Source organism: Phascolarctos cinereus, unplaced genomic scaffold (genome assembly GCF_003287225.1).
Source record: "Phascolarctos cinereus isolate Bilbo 61053 unplaced genomic scaffold, phaCin_HiC Scaffold_1;HRSCAF=81, whole genome shotgun sequence".
Classification (NCBI taxonomy): Eukaryota; Metazoa; Chordata; class Mammalia; order Diprotodontia; family Phascolarctidae; genus Phascolarctos; species Phascolarctos cinereus.
Window position 1 is genome coordinate 286672802 of NW_027555514.1, and position 14511 is coordinate 286687312.

Genomic DNA, 14511 nt, shown 5'->3' on the forward strand with positions numbered 1-14511 from the left:
TTTTTTTTTTACAGGTATTTGGAGGGGTTTGCGGGAAAGCTCAAGCAAGTCACTGCTTTTACTCTGCCATCTTCTCAGGCTGTGTTATGGAGTAGAATTCCTATGTTTATATCCTAGAATTCCCTAAGAGCAAGTGTGTCTTATTGGAAAGCTGATATTTCCTAGGATGACAACGGTGCTCTGTACATAGTAGGTGCTTAATAAATGGTTATTAGACTGAATATATAGAATAGAATGCCATTTTCTATTATAGCCGTTTGTGTATCATTTCTTCTGATAGACTGTAAGTTCTCTGAGGACAAGCACCAAGTCTCCTTTATCTTTGTATCTTCCCAAAGTGTTGGTTGAATTTAATTTTCTTTTCTTTTTTTTTTTGAGTAGCACATTAGCTAGGTTATTGTAAAACAAACAGGCATCCATCCAAGTTGTGTTTATATAGAAATGCAGTCACCTGTGCAGCATAAGGGATACAAGGTGACTGCACTCTTATAAAATGATGGAGCATAATGTAGTCCAATGAACACCAATGAGGAGTCTGGAGACCAGGGTTCTAGTCCTGGCATTGCCACTGACTTTACTGGGTGACCTGAAGGAAGTCACTGCCCTCCTCTGGGTCTGAAACTCCTTAAATGGAATATGAAGGAGTGGGACAAGATACTCCTTGATTGCCAAATTATGAAATTCTAGGATATGTAACACACCCCGCATGAACAAGCCTCTTAATGACCAAGGCAATGTTAAGAGACATTGCTTCCACTATTTATGGCTCCACCTTAACACATCTGTGACCTTCACTATCCTGGCCAGTCACAGCCAACACTTGGCCCCATCCACTTGGAAGCCCAGGCAAACCTCAAGTATATGGAGCTCTACGTTTCACGTCCCAGTAGGTTATGTTCTAAGGCCCCTCTCAGTTCTAACATTCCCTGTTCTAAGGCCCCTCCCAGCCCTGCCATTCCCTGTTTTAAGGCCCCTCCCAGTTCTGACATTCTACGATCATATGAAGGGAAGTTTCCAGCTGTTGAGAATATAACTTTTGCTTCCTCCCTTCCCTTCTCCCACCACCCCCCATCTCAGAGTTCCATGTTTGAGTAAGACTGACTTTGAGGGTGATCTATAACAAACTCTTTCTTTGTCAGTGAATTACAGTCAATTTTTAGAAATCCCTACACCCTCTTCAATAGAGCCAGTATGGTTACATTTTCTTCAGTCTCCCCACCATGACAGTAGTTCCCTTCCTAAATAAACATTTCCTTATCTCTAAAACTAAGGTGCATTCCCTGTTGATTCAAGGCAGCAGGTCTAGTCATCATTTCACCCACCTGGGCCGCAGTTTCCCCAGCTGTAAAATGAAAGGATGGACTTGATGACCCCTATGGGCTCCTTCAAGCTTTAGGCATTATTATCTCCATATGAGAGATGAGGAAACAGGGAAAGGAAGTGATTTCACAGACTCTTGGGGTTGGAAGGGACTTCAGAGGCCATATCTAGTCCAATGAAGACCTGACAAAGACACCTCTCCCCATCCCAACATCTGGAAGAAGGGCTTTCTGGTGGAAGGTGCTTTGAATGAGAAATTAGAGGAACTGGGTTTGAATCCCACCTTTGTCACGAATTCTCTGTGTGACCCTGGGCAAGTTACCAAACCCCTGGGTCTTGATTTCCTTCTCTGTGAAAGGAAGGGGTTGAATCTGGAGGTCCCTTCCAGCCCTGGACCTGTGATGCTACAATCCCCATCATGTGGCCACCTTGCCTTCCCACTTTGCCCCTTGTGGTCCTGTGGGAAGAGCTTGGAGTTTTGATGGCAGGACATGCCCATGGGCATATGGCAGTGGAGGCGGGCTAAGTTTGGCACTCTGGACACAACACTGGCACCTCTCCACAGGCACCTAGAGGCCAAAGCCTCCCTGGACTTCTTGCTCACCCAGCTTGAGGAGCTGCAATGAACTCCACTCAGGAGAGTAGAACACATTTATCACGGACAGGATTCTGGGGGCTGGGAGGGTGTGTGTGGGGAATGGACCGGCAGTCTCACTGGAATGGAGCAGGTGGGAAAGGCATAGCATGGATAACCTGGAAAGGTAGGCTGCACGAGGGTGGCACACAAGAAGGCCGGGGCGGTGGGGCTGCACGGGGCCGGGCAGGGTTCCTCTACTTACATTTGCACGTGTGGGGGCTGGAAGCGTCCCTGGTTAATGTTGTAGAAGGTGAAAGCCTGTGTGGGGTTCGAGCTGTACTCGTCCACCTCGATGATGAGGCGGCTGTGCTGGTGCCTTCGAGCTGCCATGATGTGGGACTGGGAGAATGCCATACTTGGCCAGCGAGGGGAGAGGGCTTCGGCCGCCTTCAGGCCGTCATCCCGCCTCCGGTCACTCCACATGGACAGGCAGGGCCCAGGCCATCCCCCGCGGGTGGCGGTGACAGTGTCCCCAGAGCCGGCCTCTTCTCAGAGCCTACAGAGGAACAGATTGGAGACGTGAAGGGGAGCAGGACCTGGCGAACGGTCATCCACATGGTCTTGCATTATATAATGCCAGAGAAAGATTTGGGAAGCAAAAGAGGAAGGGGGGAAAACACACACTCACTCACACATACACTCACACACACACACACACACACACACACACACACACACACACACACACACTCACGCATACACACAGCCAGCCTGCCTCTCTGCTCAAAGAACTCATTACAAATCTTTCCAACTCAGCAGTTTGATGAATTTACTTTAGTAAAGAGAGAAAGGGAGGGGGAGGGAACACCCCTATGAAGGAGCGCCTGACTTGACGTGTTTAAATACTTAAGGCATGGCTTAAAAAAAAATATAACCTTCGAAAAGCACAGGCTTAAGGGAAGATGGGCAAAGGCCAGGACTGATGTCAGATCGACCAGATGCAGCTGTGACCGTTTGGCTTTTCTTTCCAGAAATGCAAGTCGGGCCGTGGATGCCCCTGACCCGCCCCCCCCCCCCCGCACCACGTGCACGCACACACAAACACAGTGTGTGTCTGAGCAGGAATCAGGAGAATGAAGTCTGAAAGTCCTTCAGCAGCATCAATTCCGACTGAAGACAGGGGTTTTAGGAGCAGAGGCATCTGGAAAAGGGATTTCCCATTGAGCTGTGCTACCAGAACACTCCCCCCAGAGACAGCAGGGAAAGAAAATGACCTGGGAGTGGGGGAGGGGATGAAGCAGGAAACCCATTCCTGGAATATTTTACTTTAGAATCATAGAGGGTTAGAGCTTTGGGACCACAGAACAGGGAATGTCAGGTGGGGGAGGGGACTGAGAATAGGGAAAGTCAGAGCTGGGAGGCGCCTTAGAACAGGGAATGTCAGAGCTGGAAGAGGTCTTAGAACAGGGAAGGTCAGAGCTAGGAGGCGCCTTAGAACAGGGAATGTCAGAGCTGGGAGGGGCCTTACAACAGGGAAGGTCAGAGCTGGGAGGGAGCTTAGAACAGGGAATGTCAGAGCTGGGAGGGGCCTTACAACAGGGAAGGTCAGAGCTGGGAGGGGCCTGAGAACAGAGAATTTCAGAGCTAAGAGGAACCTAGAACATAGGATATAGAATGCCAGAGATGGAAGAGAATTTGGAACATAGAACATTAGATGTCAGGGCTGGGAAGGATCCTTAGATATGAGATGTCAGAGTCGGGTGGGGCCTTCAAGATCACATAGACTGACCTCTTTCTCTTACAGATGAAGAGTCTAGGTGTATAGAGAGGAAATTACTTGATCAAGGAAGCTCACCTCCATATTAAGCGCCATCTTTTTTTTTTTTAAATTTCCCACCTTTGTGTCTCCAGTTTCTAGTTCAATGTATCACATAGAGAAGGTTTCTGAATGGATGAACAAATGAACATCTTAAAATAATTTTCAAGACACTCATTTCTTAATTCCTGTCTCCCATACTATGTCTTAAAAGCATGTTTAGAGTGAGAGAATTAGAAAAATATTTTAAAGTTCTCTTTGGAATGGAAATCTTCTGTTGAGACTTCCCAAGGTAATTTTTTTTTTTAATTTCAAAGTGACATTTTCTCAAATCCATCATATTTTTCTTAAAAAGTCCTAGAAATCCTGGAGCTAAGTCCCTGAAACTCCTCCCTTTTACCAGTATCCTTTTTTACCGCCAATACACACCCACACCCACTTAGAACCAGTGAATGTGACCAGGTCTGCCCTCTTCCTCTCATAGCAGCTTCCAAGAGCAGAAGCCAGACCTGCCTTCCAAAGGGGCAGCTTTTTTGTCATTAAGGTCCCATCACCAAGTTCATTTTCTCCCCATTTAATCAAGGAGAAAAGAAGAGAATTGAAGCAATTCTTGGACAGCCATGTTTCAGGCTTTCAGAAGGGGGGGGGAATTCCTTTTGCACTTGGAAGAAAAATCGACAGCGACAGAAAACAAATTAGATTAGGAAAATGGGGAGAATTAGAGGCTGCAGAACATTTTAATTATGACTGGAGGAGAACTGGATTATTAATGTATTTCATGGTGGGGTTTTTTTCCTCCTTTAAAATCTTTCTTAAAAAATGTAGCCGCTGCCCACGTGGAAACAGTGCCTTGGGACTGATGACGGCCCGTCTCTGTTTCTGAGGACTCTCATTCTCTGTCCCTTTGTCCTCAGAATCACTTTGAATGAAAGTCTGGGGATGCCACACATGCCAGCAGGATAGACTCCCTCACTTTTGGATGAGTCATGGTTGTAGACAGTTTGCCCAATAGGCCTCAGCTCATTCCTTCTCTCCAGAAAAACGAGGTCCACCCCAAAGGGTTCTGGGAAAAGGACAGCCTGAGAGGGACAGAGGAGTGGTAGGCTTCCCTCCATGGAGTCTTCAAGCAGAAGCTGGGAGACCACTTATCCCAATCAACCATTTCCCTTCTAATTTTAGCTGCATTAGTTTTGATCATGCAAAGATTTTAAAATTTAATGTAATCAAAAGAATATATTTATTTCCTGTGATCCTCACCCTTGGGTTGAATCTTGAACCTTGTTTAATCTTGAGTTCCTCCCCTATCCATAGGCACAAAGTGTCTTTCAGAAGACTACTTGTAGGGGAAGAACTAAAGGGGATTCCTTTTGTGAAGGGCCACTGAGGCCTCTTCCAGTGTTCCAACTCTGTGATTCTGGGAGAGCTGGTGCAGAGAAGGCCCCCCAAAGCGTCTGTCGAATGACTGAATGAAAGCTTCTTGAAGACAGAAGCATGTTTCTGCTTTTCTTTGTATCCCTGGCGCTTGGCATTGCTGTTGTCGTTCAGTTGTTCTAGTCATGATCGACTCGTCATGACCACGTTTGGGGTTTTCTTGGGGTTTGCTATTTCCTTCTCCAGCTCATTTCACAGATGAGGAAACTGAGGCAAACAGGGTTAAGTGACTTGCCCAGGGTCACACAGCTAGGAAGTGTCTAAGGCTGGATTTGAACTCAGGTCTCCCTGACTTTGCCCCATCTAGTTACATATAGTAGGTGCCTAATTAATATTTGTTGGACTAACTGGATCAGGCAGAGGGAAGGAGTCATAGCTCTAGAAGTGGAAGGGACGTTGGATCTCATCTATTCCAAACCCTTCCTTTCCAGATGAGGAAACTGAGGCACAAGGGGGTGTATAGGCAGTGTGACAGCTGCAGGACTTCTAACGAGGCTCCTTCTGATTCCTCCTCCAGCCCCCTTCCACTAAGGTTTACTAATCTCAAGTGGCCACACAAGCATGGCTTTAGCTGTCCTCACACTGGCCCTTAAGTGTTATATTACAAGTGGGATGTAGAATAGCAAGTGTTATTACCCCCATTTTAAACGGGAGCAAACAGGGGCTCAGAAAGCAGAGAGGATGTAATAAACATGAAAAATGTAATCCTTCAGAGGACTGTAGATTTGGAAAATCTTAGGACTGGACACAGAGAGCTAGAAGGGACGATTGAGGCCACCCCCTTCACTTTATAGATGAGAAAACAGAGGCTGAGAGGCAGGAAGGGACTTTCCCAAGATCACAAAGGGAGGAATTAGCAGAGGAGGGATTTGAACCCAGGTCCTTAGACTCGAGTTCTAGGTACTCTGCCACTACTCAACTCAGAGAAAGCTTGACTGAGACAAAGTGATGACAGAGAGAAGAGAAATCTCCCACTGCTCTTTAAATGTGACCCGGGCGAGGTTGGCTGTTACTATCTGTGGCCGATTGATTTATCTAACTTTCCAAAATAGGGGAAAAAAGAGTAACATATGGGCAGAAGTGGGACCTGAACCAAGAAGGCAGCAGGGATGGCAAGCTGGGTGTGCCATCAGAGGCAGCATCACTGACAGCCTGGAAGTTTCAAAAGACTGGGGGACTCACAAAAGCCCAGAGCCAGTTCTCCAGCTCCCCCTTTTTAGGCAGGCAGGTTAGCTAAGCTCCCACAGAGGCTGGGGAATAACTCTCAGCAGAGGTTTTCAAGAATCAGGCTTGACGAGCCCCATAATTAAGGGGGGAAATGGTACCAGCCCCACAAGTTTTTTTTTAATTTATTTTTTATGAATCAACCAGCCCTGGCTGTCCCTGGGAGGTGCACAGGGAAGAAAAGAAAGGAAATCAGAGGGAACCATGTGCCGCTCTTCCTCCATGATGTTTGCTGTGACAATTATAGATTGGGGGTTGTTTGCATGACTACCACTCACAGAATCATCAAATTAAGGAATCTCAGAATTATGGGGTCACAGAATCTTGGAACCATAGAACGACACAACCTTAGAATCTCAGAATTATAGCCTCATCTGGTCTTGGAGCCATGAAATGTTAGAACCTTAGAATTATAGAACCTCAGAATTGTAGAATCACAGGATTTGGCACCACAAACCATAGAATATGTCAATGAACATTTATTAAGCACCTACTATGTGCCAGGCACTGTGCTAAGCACTAGGGATACAAAAAGAGGCGAAACATGGTCCCTGCCATCAGGGAGCTCACAATCTAATGGGGGACACAACATGCAAACAAATATATACCTATTCAAGAGATGAATAGGAGATAATTCACAGAGGGAAGGCACTGGAATTGAGAGGGGGTAGGGAAGACTTCCTGCAGAAGGGGGGGACTTTAGTTGGGATTAAAGGAAGCCCAGAAGGTCAGGGGGCAGAGCAGGAGGAGGGCAAGCACTCTGGGCATTGGGGTTTGCCAGAGAGAATGCCCAGAGCCCAGGGGCTTGAACACGGAACATCCTGGAGGCCAAAGCCACAGGATCAAAGAGGACGTGTTGGGAGAGTAAGATGTAAGAAAACTGGAAAGGGAGGAGGGGACTGGTTATGAAGGGCTTTGAATGCCAAACAGAGCATTTTGTATTTGCCCTTGGAGATGATAGGAAGACACTGGAGTTTATTGAATGAGGGGAAGGGGGTGACATGGTCAGACCTGTACTTTAGGAAGGTCATTGAGTTGAATCCCCTCATTTGACAGATGGGGAAACTGAGGCTCAGAAAAGTTAAGTGATTTCCCGTGGTCACACAGGTAGGAAGGAGAAGAAGAGGGGATCTCTCAGAATCAGATCTGATCTTCATTAAGTCGGCCAGCATTCTGTTCATGATGTCTGAAGCTTATGGGGGGGGGGTGGAGACTGCAGAAAATGGGATCTGGCCAGAGTTGGGAATTATCTCCCAGAATTCCATCCTCTGGACATTTCTCTGCGCAGGATTCAAGCCTCAAAAAGAGAGAGCGAGAGAAGCGGGAAGCAGTCCCCGGGGGGACGTTTTTATGGGAAACGCTGCATTTCACATGAAGGAGGTTTGAAATGGGCCTTGCCTCGGAACATCAGTGACTTTACACTAAAGGAGATGGGAGCGCAGAGCCTTCTTTTAACGTCCGCTTAATATTTATGGAGCGCCGACAGCGGGCCAGACACCATGCCGAGGTGTGCGGCACGCTTGGCTCTCCGCAGCCGACGCGGTGGGGAGGAGGACGGCGCCATTCTCAGAACAAGGTGGCATTAGCAATGCTTGTGGAGAACAAGGGCTGGGGATCGCAGCATCCCAGGATCTCCGAGCCACAAGAGTCTTCCACGGGGATCTAGTCCGACCCGCGGCTGAACGCGCTGACCGGCGGTGATAGAGATCTCACCGCCTCCCTAGGCAGAAGGCGGGGAGGGGAGGGCTCCACCTAGCTAAACACTGCCCTGACCGTGGAGGAATGCTTCAAAGCATCGGCCGCAGCACCTGATTCAATTCCTAGTAAAATTCTGAAAGCAATGGTTTCTGAGCATTTAGAAAGGGAAGCTGCGATTACTGGGAGCCAGCATGGGAGGGTCTTAAAGAGCTGACCAGTGAACTGAAGCTCTCATTATGAGGAGTGATAGTAGAAAGGACTTAGCTGCTCTCAGTGGGTTCAAAGCATCAAGCCCCTCTGTTATCCATAACATTGAAAGAACCAGTGGATGTAGTTAGTAGTGATCTCTGAAAAATCATGGAGGGTGGCTGGGGGGCTGCAGGACTGGGGAGAGGCAAATGCCCCAATTCTAACAAAGGGATGAGAGTAGAGTCTTCAGACTATAGGCTAGTGGCTAGGCTTCAGTTCCTGGACAGTTCTACAATGTATCATTAAAGGGATGTTTTGTGAGAATTTAGAAAAGGAAGCAGTAATCTCTAGGAGCCAGCATGGCTGGCTTCATCAAGATGAGTTCCTTTCAGACGAGTCTCATTGTCTCTTTTGTTTGGGTTACCAAAGTGGTAGAGCAGAGGAATGTTGTAGGCAGAGTTCACCTAGATTTTAGCAAAGCTTTTAATAAAGACTCTTGTGCTATTATTGTCAAAACAGGAAGAGAGGGACTAGACCAGGGGTGGGGAACTTGTGGCCTTGAGGCTGCACATGTGGCCCTCTAGGTCCTCAAGTGGGGCCCTTTAAGTGAATCCAAACTTCACAGAATCAATCCCCTTAAAAAAAGAATTTGTTCTATGAAATTGGGATTCACTCAAAGGGCAGCATTTGAGGATCTAGAGGGCCATTAGAAAGTTCCCTGCCTAGACAATAGAACCATTAGGAGGACTTGAAGCTGGTTGAATGGTCAGCCCCAAGGAGTCCTCCGAGGCCCAGACACTGAGTTTTGGCACTCGGGGCATTCCTGTTACAGACTGAATTTATCCACTGTCTGCTTTGGACAGATCAAGAGCTCCAGCACACAGCTGGAGAATCAAACCATATCTTGCTTTTCTGCCACATTGTGATCCGTTTCCCGAATTCCTCACTTATCACTTTCTGCTATCCAGGTAGTCAGTCCCATCACAGTGCCACTTTAGCGTCTCCTTGCATTGACTTACACCAGCCTCGACCCTCTGGATTCACTCACTTAAGTCTATCTTCTTGATATACAGGGTGTTCCAAACGTCATAGTAAGCTCAAGACTTTGAGGATGCCCTGTTCCATACTCCTGACCCTTCTTTGGTGTCTCTGTGGTTTTTCAATAAGCCAAAGTCTAGTCACACGTGCCAGATCATCACGTCTCAATATCTACAGGGTTAGATTTGTCTCCTTGGATTAAGATTTCTGGTGCTTCTTGCTCCCTTCCACATGGCCTGAGCCAAACTCATTCTCTTTCTTCCCAAACCTTCCCTTGTTCCAAAATTCCCCATTTCTGCCAAGGGCATGTCCATTCTTCCAGTCTCCTGGGTTCATAACTTGGTGTTATCTTCAGATCCTCATTTCCCTTCATTTCACAAATCCAATCAGTTGCCCAGTTTTGCCCACCTTTCTCATCCAACCCCTTCCCTCCACTCACACAATCACCACCCACCTTAATTCAGGCCCACATCACCATCATCATCATCATCATCACCATCATCATCATCATCATCATCACCACCATCACCATCATCACCATCATCATCATCATCATCACCATCATCATCATCATCATCATCATCACCACCATCACCACCATCATCATCTCTCACTCCTAATTGTTCTCCCCAGTTCGGGTCTCTCTCCACAACAGTCCATCCTCCACACTACAGCCAAAGGGATTCTCCTTAAGCACAGATCTGACCATGTGATCCCTCCTCACCATTCAATAAATGCCAGGGATGTCTGAAAATATGAACTCCTTTGTTGAGCTTTGGAAGCCCTTCACAACATGGCTCCAGCCCAGCTTTCCAGCCTCATTTTACATTTGCTGCATCTGCACTCTGTGACCCACTCAAAATGGCTCTCTCACACACAACAGCTCATTTCCTATCTCCATGTCTTTCCACTGCTGCCCCTCCACGTCTGGAATGCCCTCCCTCTGTCTCACAGAATCCCTCTCTGTCTTCAGTATTCAGCTCAAGCGCATGAAACATTCCTTGGTCTCCCTGAATCCTTCCTCCCTTCCCCCTTCCTCCTCCTTCTTTCCCCCTTCTCCCTCCATCTTTTTGTCTCCCCCTCTCCCCTCTCCTCATCTCCTCCATTAGAATGTAAGTTTCCTGGGAGTAGGGATTGTTTCATTCATTGTATCCCCCTCAGCACCAAGCACATGGGAGGGGCATCATCACCATCACCACAGCTGGCATTTTTGGATCTCTTTAAGGTGTACAAAGCATGTAACATACGTTAACTTGTCCAATCCTCACAATGACCTCAGGAGGTAGGTGCTACATCCTGATTTTACAGATGAGGAAACTGAGGTTAAGAGATGAAGTGACTTGCCCAGGGTCACTCAGGTAGTAGATATCTGGGACAGGACCCAAACTCTGATCTTCCTGACTCCAGATCCCATGCTTTATTTCTAATCCTTCCATCCATCCATATATTTGTGGACAGACATTTCACAGGTCATGAGTTTTATTACTGCTCCTCTTCATGGAGGTCACCTCCTGAGGATTACTCTTTGTCTCCATGGATACTCTTCTTTCTAGATCATACTTGCTACTTTCTCTGGCACCTGCCTTATTATACACCCATGAACATTTTTTGCCTGCCCCCTACACTTTGAGAGGGTAAGAGCCATCTTAACCAGGTCCACACATCTATCCAGGCAAATCTATTCTCACCAGCTTATTAGAGGCACTCCATCCCTGGTTAAGAGCCCACTATTCCAATATCTCAAGCCAGGGTGCAGAAATCCACATGCTGCTTTCTATCATCATCATCCTCTTAACCAGGTATTCATTGTCAAAACCTGCCTTTCTCTTCCAAAACTGCTACCTTGTACTGGTCCCAACAACATGGCTCACGACCTAAGGCCTTGCCCAAGGCACCATCATCCCAAGCATCAATCTCAGGGATCCTTCTGGCCCCTTCATTTATCTCCAGAGGTGGATGGTTGCCATCTATGGTTTGATATATCTTGGGAGGCTCTTGGTCACTTCCCAGATAAATGATCTGGGAATTCCAGTAGATGTCCATGTTGGTTCCCCGGGAGCTGGGGCTGGTTCATTTACTCTTTTTGTATCCCTAGCGCCAAGCACAGCATCACACATAGGAGGCACACCCTCATTGTCCTAGCACTTCTATAGCTCTTTAAGATACACGAAGCAGTTGACACATGCTAACTCATGTGATCTCCATCACGTCCTTGGTTGTCGGTTAGCTCGAGCAGGCCTTTGTACTTAGAGACATGCGAAGTAGTATGGTGGAAGGATCATGGACAATCAGGAGAGACCTGGGTTAAATCAAAGCCCTGACATTTACCAGATATTTGCCCTCGGGCCAATCACTTCATCTTGCTGTTCCTTGCTAAGGAAAGTAGGGGCAAAAATGAACATCACATGGATGGCAGTGAAGAGGTGTATGGTAGGTGTGAATAGGCTGTGTCATGCAAGCGATGAGGATTTCCAGGTAAGAAAAGGAATAAGTGATTCCTTCAAGGAATCAGCTGCATGATAGAAGAAGATGGGTTGGTCATGAAGAGAGAGATGGAGGAATGACAGGTGGGACAACTAGAGCACTCCACTGGTACTCTACCAATGTGAGGAGATAGGAAGGAAGGCACCCAGCACGTGGGGAGGGACTCCCTCTGGAGAACTTATGGGAAGACATGCAAATGAGTGGCACAGGTTAGGAAGGGTGGAGGAGACTTCAGCAGCAGAGAGCAGAGATCCATGGGAGTATTTAAGGACCCATCGGACAGGTCTTTGGGAGGGTCAAGTGAGATTCTGCAAGTAAAGCCCTTTGCAAATGTTTGAGTGTTATAGAAAGGCCAGTTATTATTATGAAAGCTGCCAGAGAGTCTCACACCATTCCCCCTCCTATATCTTTTTTTGCTCAGAATGGGCTGGCCTCCTTGGCCAAATGGTGCAGCAGGGAGAGTGCCAGACTTGAAATCAGGAAGACCTGAGTTCAAATCCTGCCTCAGACACTGACTTAGCTTCATGGCTTCTCTCAGCCTCAGTTTCCTCTTCTTTAAAATGGAAATAATAAGAGTACCAGCCTCCCAAGGTTATTGGGACTATCAAATGAGATAATAAAAATTATGTTTGCAAAACTTAAATGACCATAAAAATACCAATTGTTGTTGTTATTATTATCATTATTATTATTAGCTATGACTCCACAAGACCTTCATTCAGAGTATAAGTCTCTGCTTAACCCTCAGAAGCTCCAGCCCTCCAGTTACAAGGAGGAACTCCCCTCCCCTCCCCTTGAGTCCTCCCACCTCTAGCTTGGGTTAGGCCTCACCTCTACCTCTTTAGTTCCTTCTCCTCTTTGTTTCTCTCTTGAAAACTTTTCCTATCCTCTGAAGACATTGAGTCCTCCTTGATAACCTGGGCAGTAGAGGAGGGCTCCTCTGGCCCATTGGCCTTCTCCCCAGTAGGAAGGCCAGCCTGTACTCTGCGCAACCATGGCTGTCACCACTGGCAGAAATGCAAGTATGGCACACTCCAAAGCCTAGAATGTCCTAGTTGGAAGAGACTTCAGAAGTCATTTGCTCCAACCCCACAATGATCATGAGCCGGTGATTTCCTGGGTAGAACATCTATCTATAACTTAAGAGATGAGTCATTGAGAGTTGTCTGAGGTCCAAACTCACGTGGCTAGTCAGGATCCGAGGCAGAATTTGAATCTAAGTCTACCTGGCTACAATGTCATCACTCACTCTATCCTCTACCCAACACTGCTTTGCATAGTGGTAGACATTTAATAATCATTTGTTAAATTTAATTCCTGACTTGAGCCTCAGTTTCCTCATCTGTCAAATGGGGATAATAATACTGACACTACTGTCATTGTGAGGAAAGCACTAGAAAATTTGAACTGCTTTTATTATCAAGGTAGGTCACAATAAAAATAATAAGTATAGGAGTTCACTTTTTTATAATTCTTTACAGTTACAATAATTTGTATGTTTTTTCATAATAGGTCATCAGACCAATCCCAGGGCAAGTCACTCTATCCTCTGAGCCTGTTTCCTCATCTGTAACATGAAAGGGGCTGAAAGAGATGACCCCTGACAGCCTTTCTGCTTAAATATCTGTAATCATATAATTTCTAACATAAAAAGTCAACAAAGTAGATGCCCATTGAATAAGGAGTGATTAGACAAACTGTGGCCCATAAGTGTTATGGCATATTACTGTGCTATAAGAAACAATTTATTTGAAAACTATAGAGACTCATGGGAAGAATTCCATGAACTGACGTAGAGAGAAGTAATCAGAACCAGGAAAATAATATTCACAATGTTTGGAACAATGTAGCTGGAAACAATAGCAAAGAAACAGTTCAAACTGAATGCTATGAAATGATGTGACTCAATCTGGTTACAAAGAAGAGAGGTGAGAACCCTCTCCCAGCTTCTTTGCAGAGGTGGGGGACTTTGGGTATAGAACACTGCATCCGATGTCAGATATTTTTGATACGTTGGGTAATTTTGCTGAGCTCTTTCAGATTTTTTTTTTCTTGTTGTAAGGCCTTTTTGGGCACCTGTACTCCTTGGTTTTCAGTAAACCTTGCTCCCCCTATTCAATATTAAAGGAGATAATTTCTAGAGTTTACCATGCAACTACATGGAAGAAATGAGATAGACTGATTTCAGCAGGAGGTAATAGAATCCTATGTTGTGAGTGCCTGATTTAAGGGGGAATGCTCTGGAAGGGGGAAGAGAGAATTTATCGGGAAATGTAGATGATGTAATAACAAAAAAATACCAATAATTTTTTTAAAGAGAAGGTTGGATTACATGATCTAAGGGTCCTTCCGTCTGTAACAAGGATCAACAACTATGAAGCTGGCAAATGAAGACATTATTGCTCATGTGACAGAAGTGAAAACAGGTGACGGGATCTGTCTAAGGATGCCATCCGCCAGGTAAAAGAGCAGGAAGCTGGCCCCATTCCTCCTGGGACCCAGCTCACTGTTCTTTCCAACACACCCACGGCCTCCCAAGAACAAGAAAAAAATCTACGAGGAAAGCACTGTCATTGTCATGGGGGAGGATGGGGTTATGTACATGGAGTCAGGGCTGTGTGTGCATGCCTGGGATGCCCAAACATTTCCCTGGTTCCAGTCTGTGATGGCAGCTGTTGTGAGAGGCTGATGGGCTGGGGGGCCCTCTTGGAACTGCTGCTCACGGAGGTGCTTA

At 46.4% G+C, this 14511-nt stretch overlaps 1 protein-coding gene across 1 annotated transcript in view; it reads right to left on the reverse strand.

Moving 5' to 3' along the window:
* MPPED1 (metallophosphoesterase domain containing 1) overlaps positions 1-14511 on the reverse strand; it is a 113290-nt gene that overhangs the window by 82579 nt on the left and 16200 nt on the right. The window contains exon 2 of the mRNA XM_020982812.2: positions 2160-2453. Coding sequence (XP_020838471.1) covers positions 2160-2380 — 221 coding nt within the window. The 5' untranslated portion in view covers positions 2381-2453. The remainder of the gene's footprint in view (positions 1-2159; positions 2454-14511) is intronic.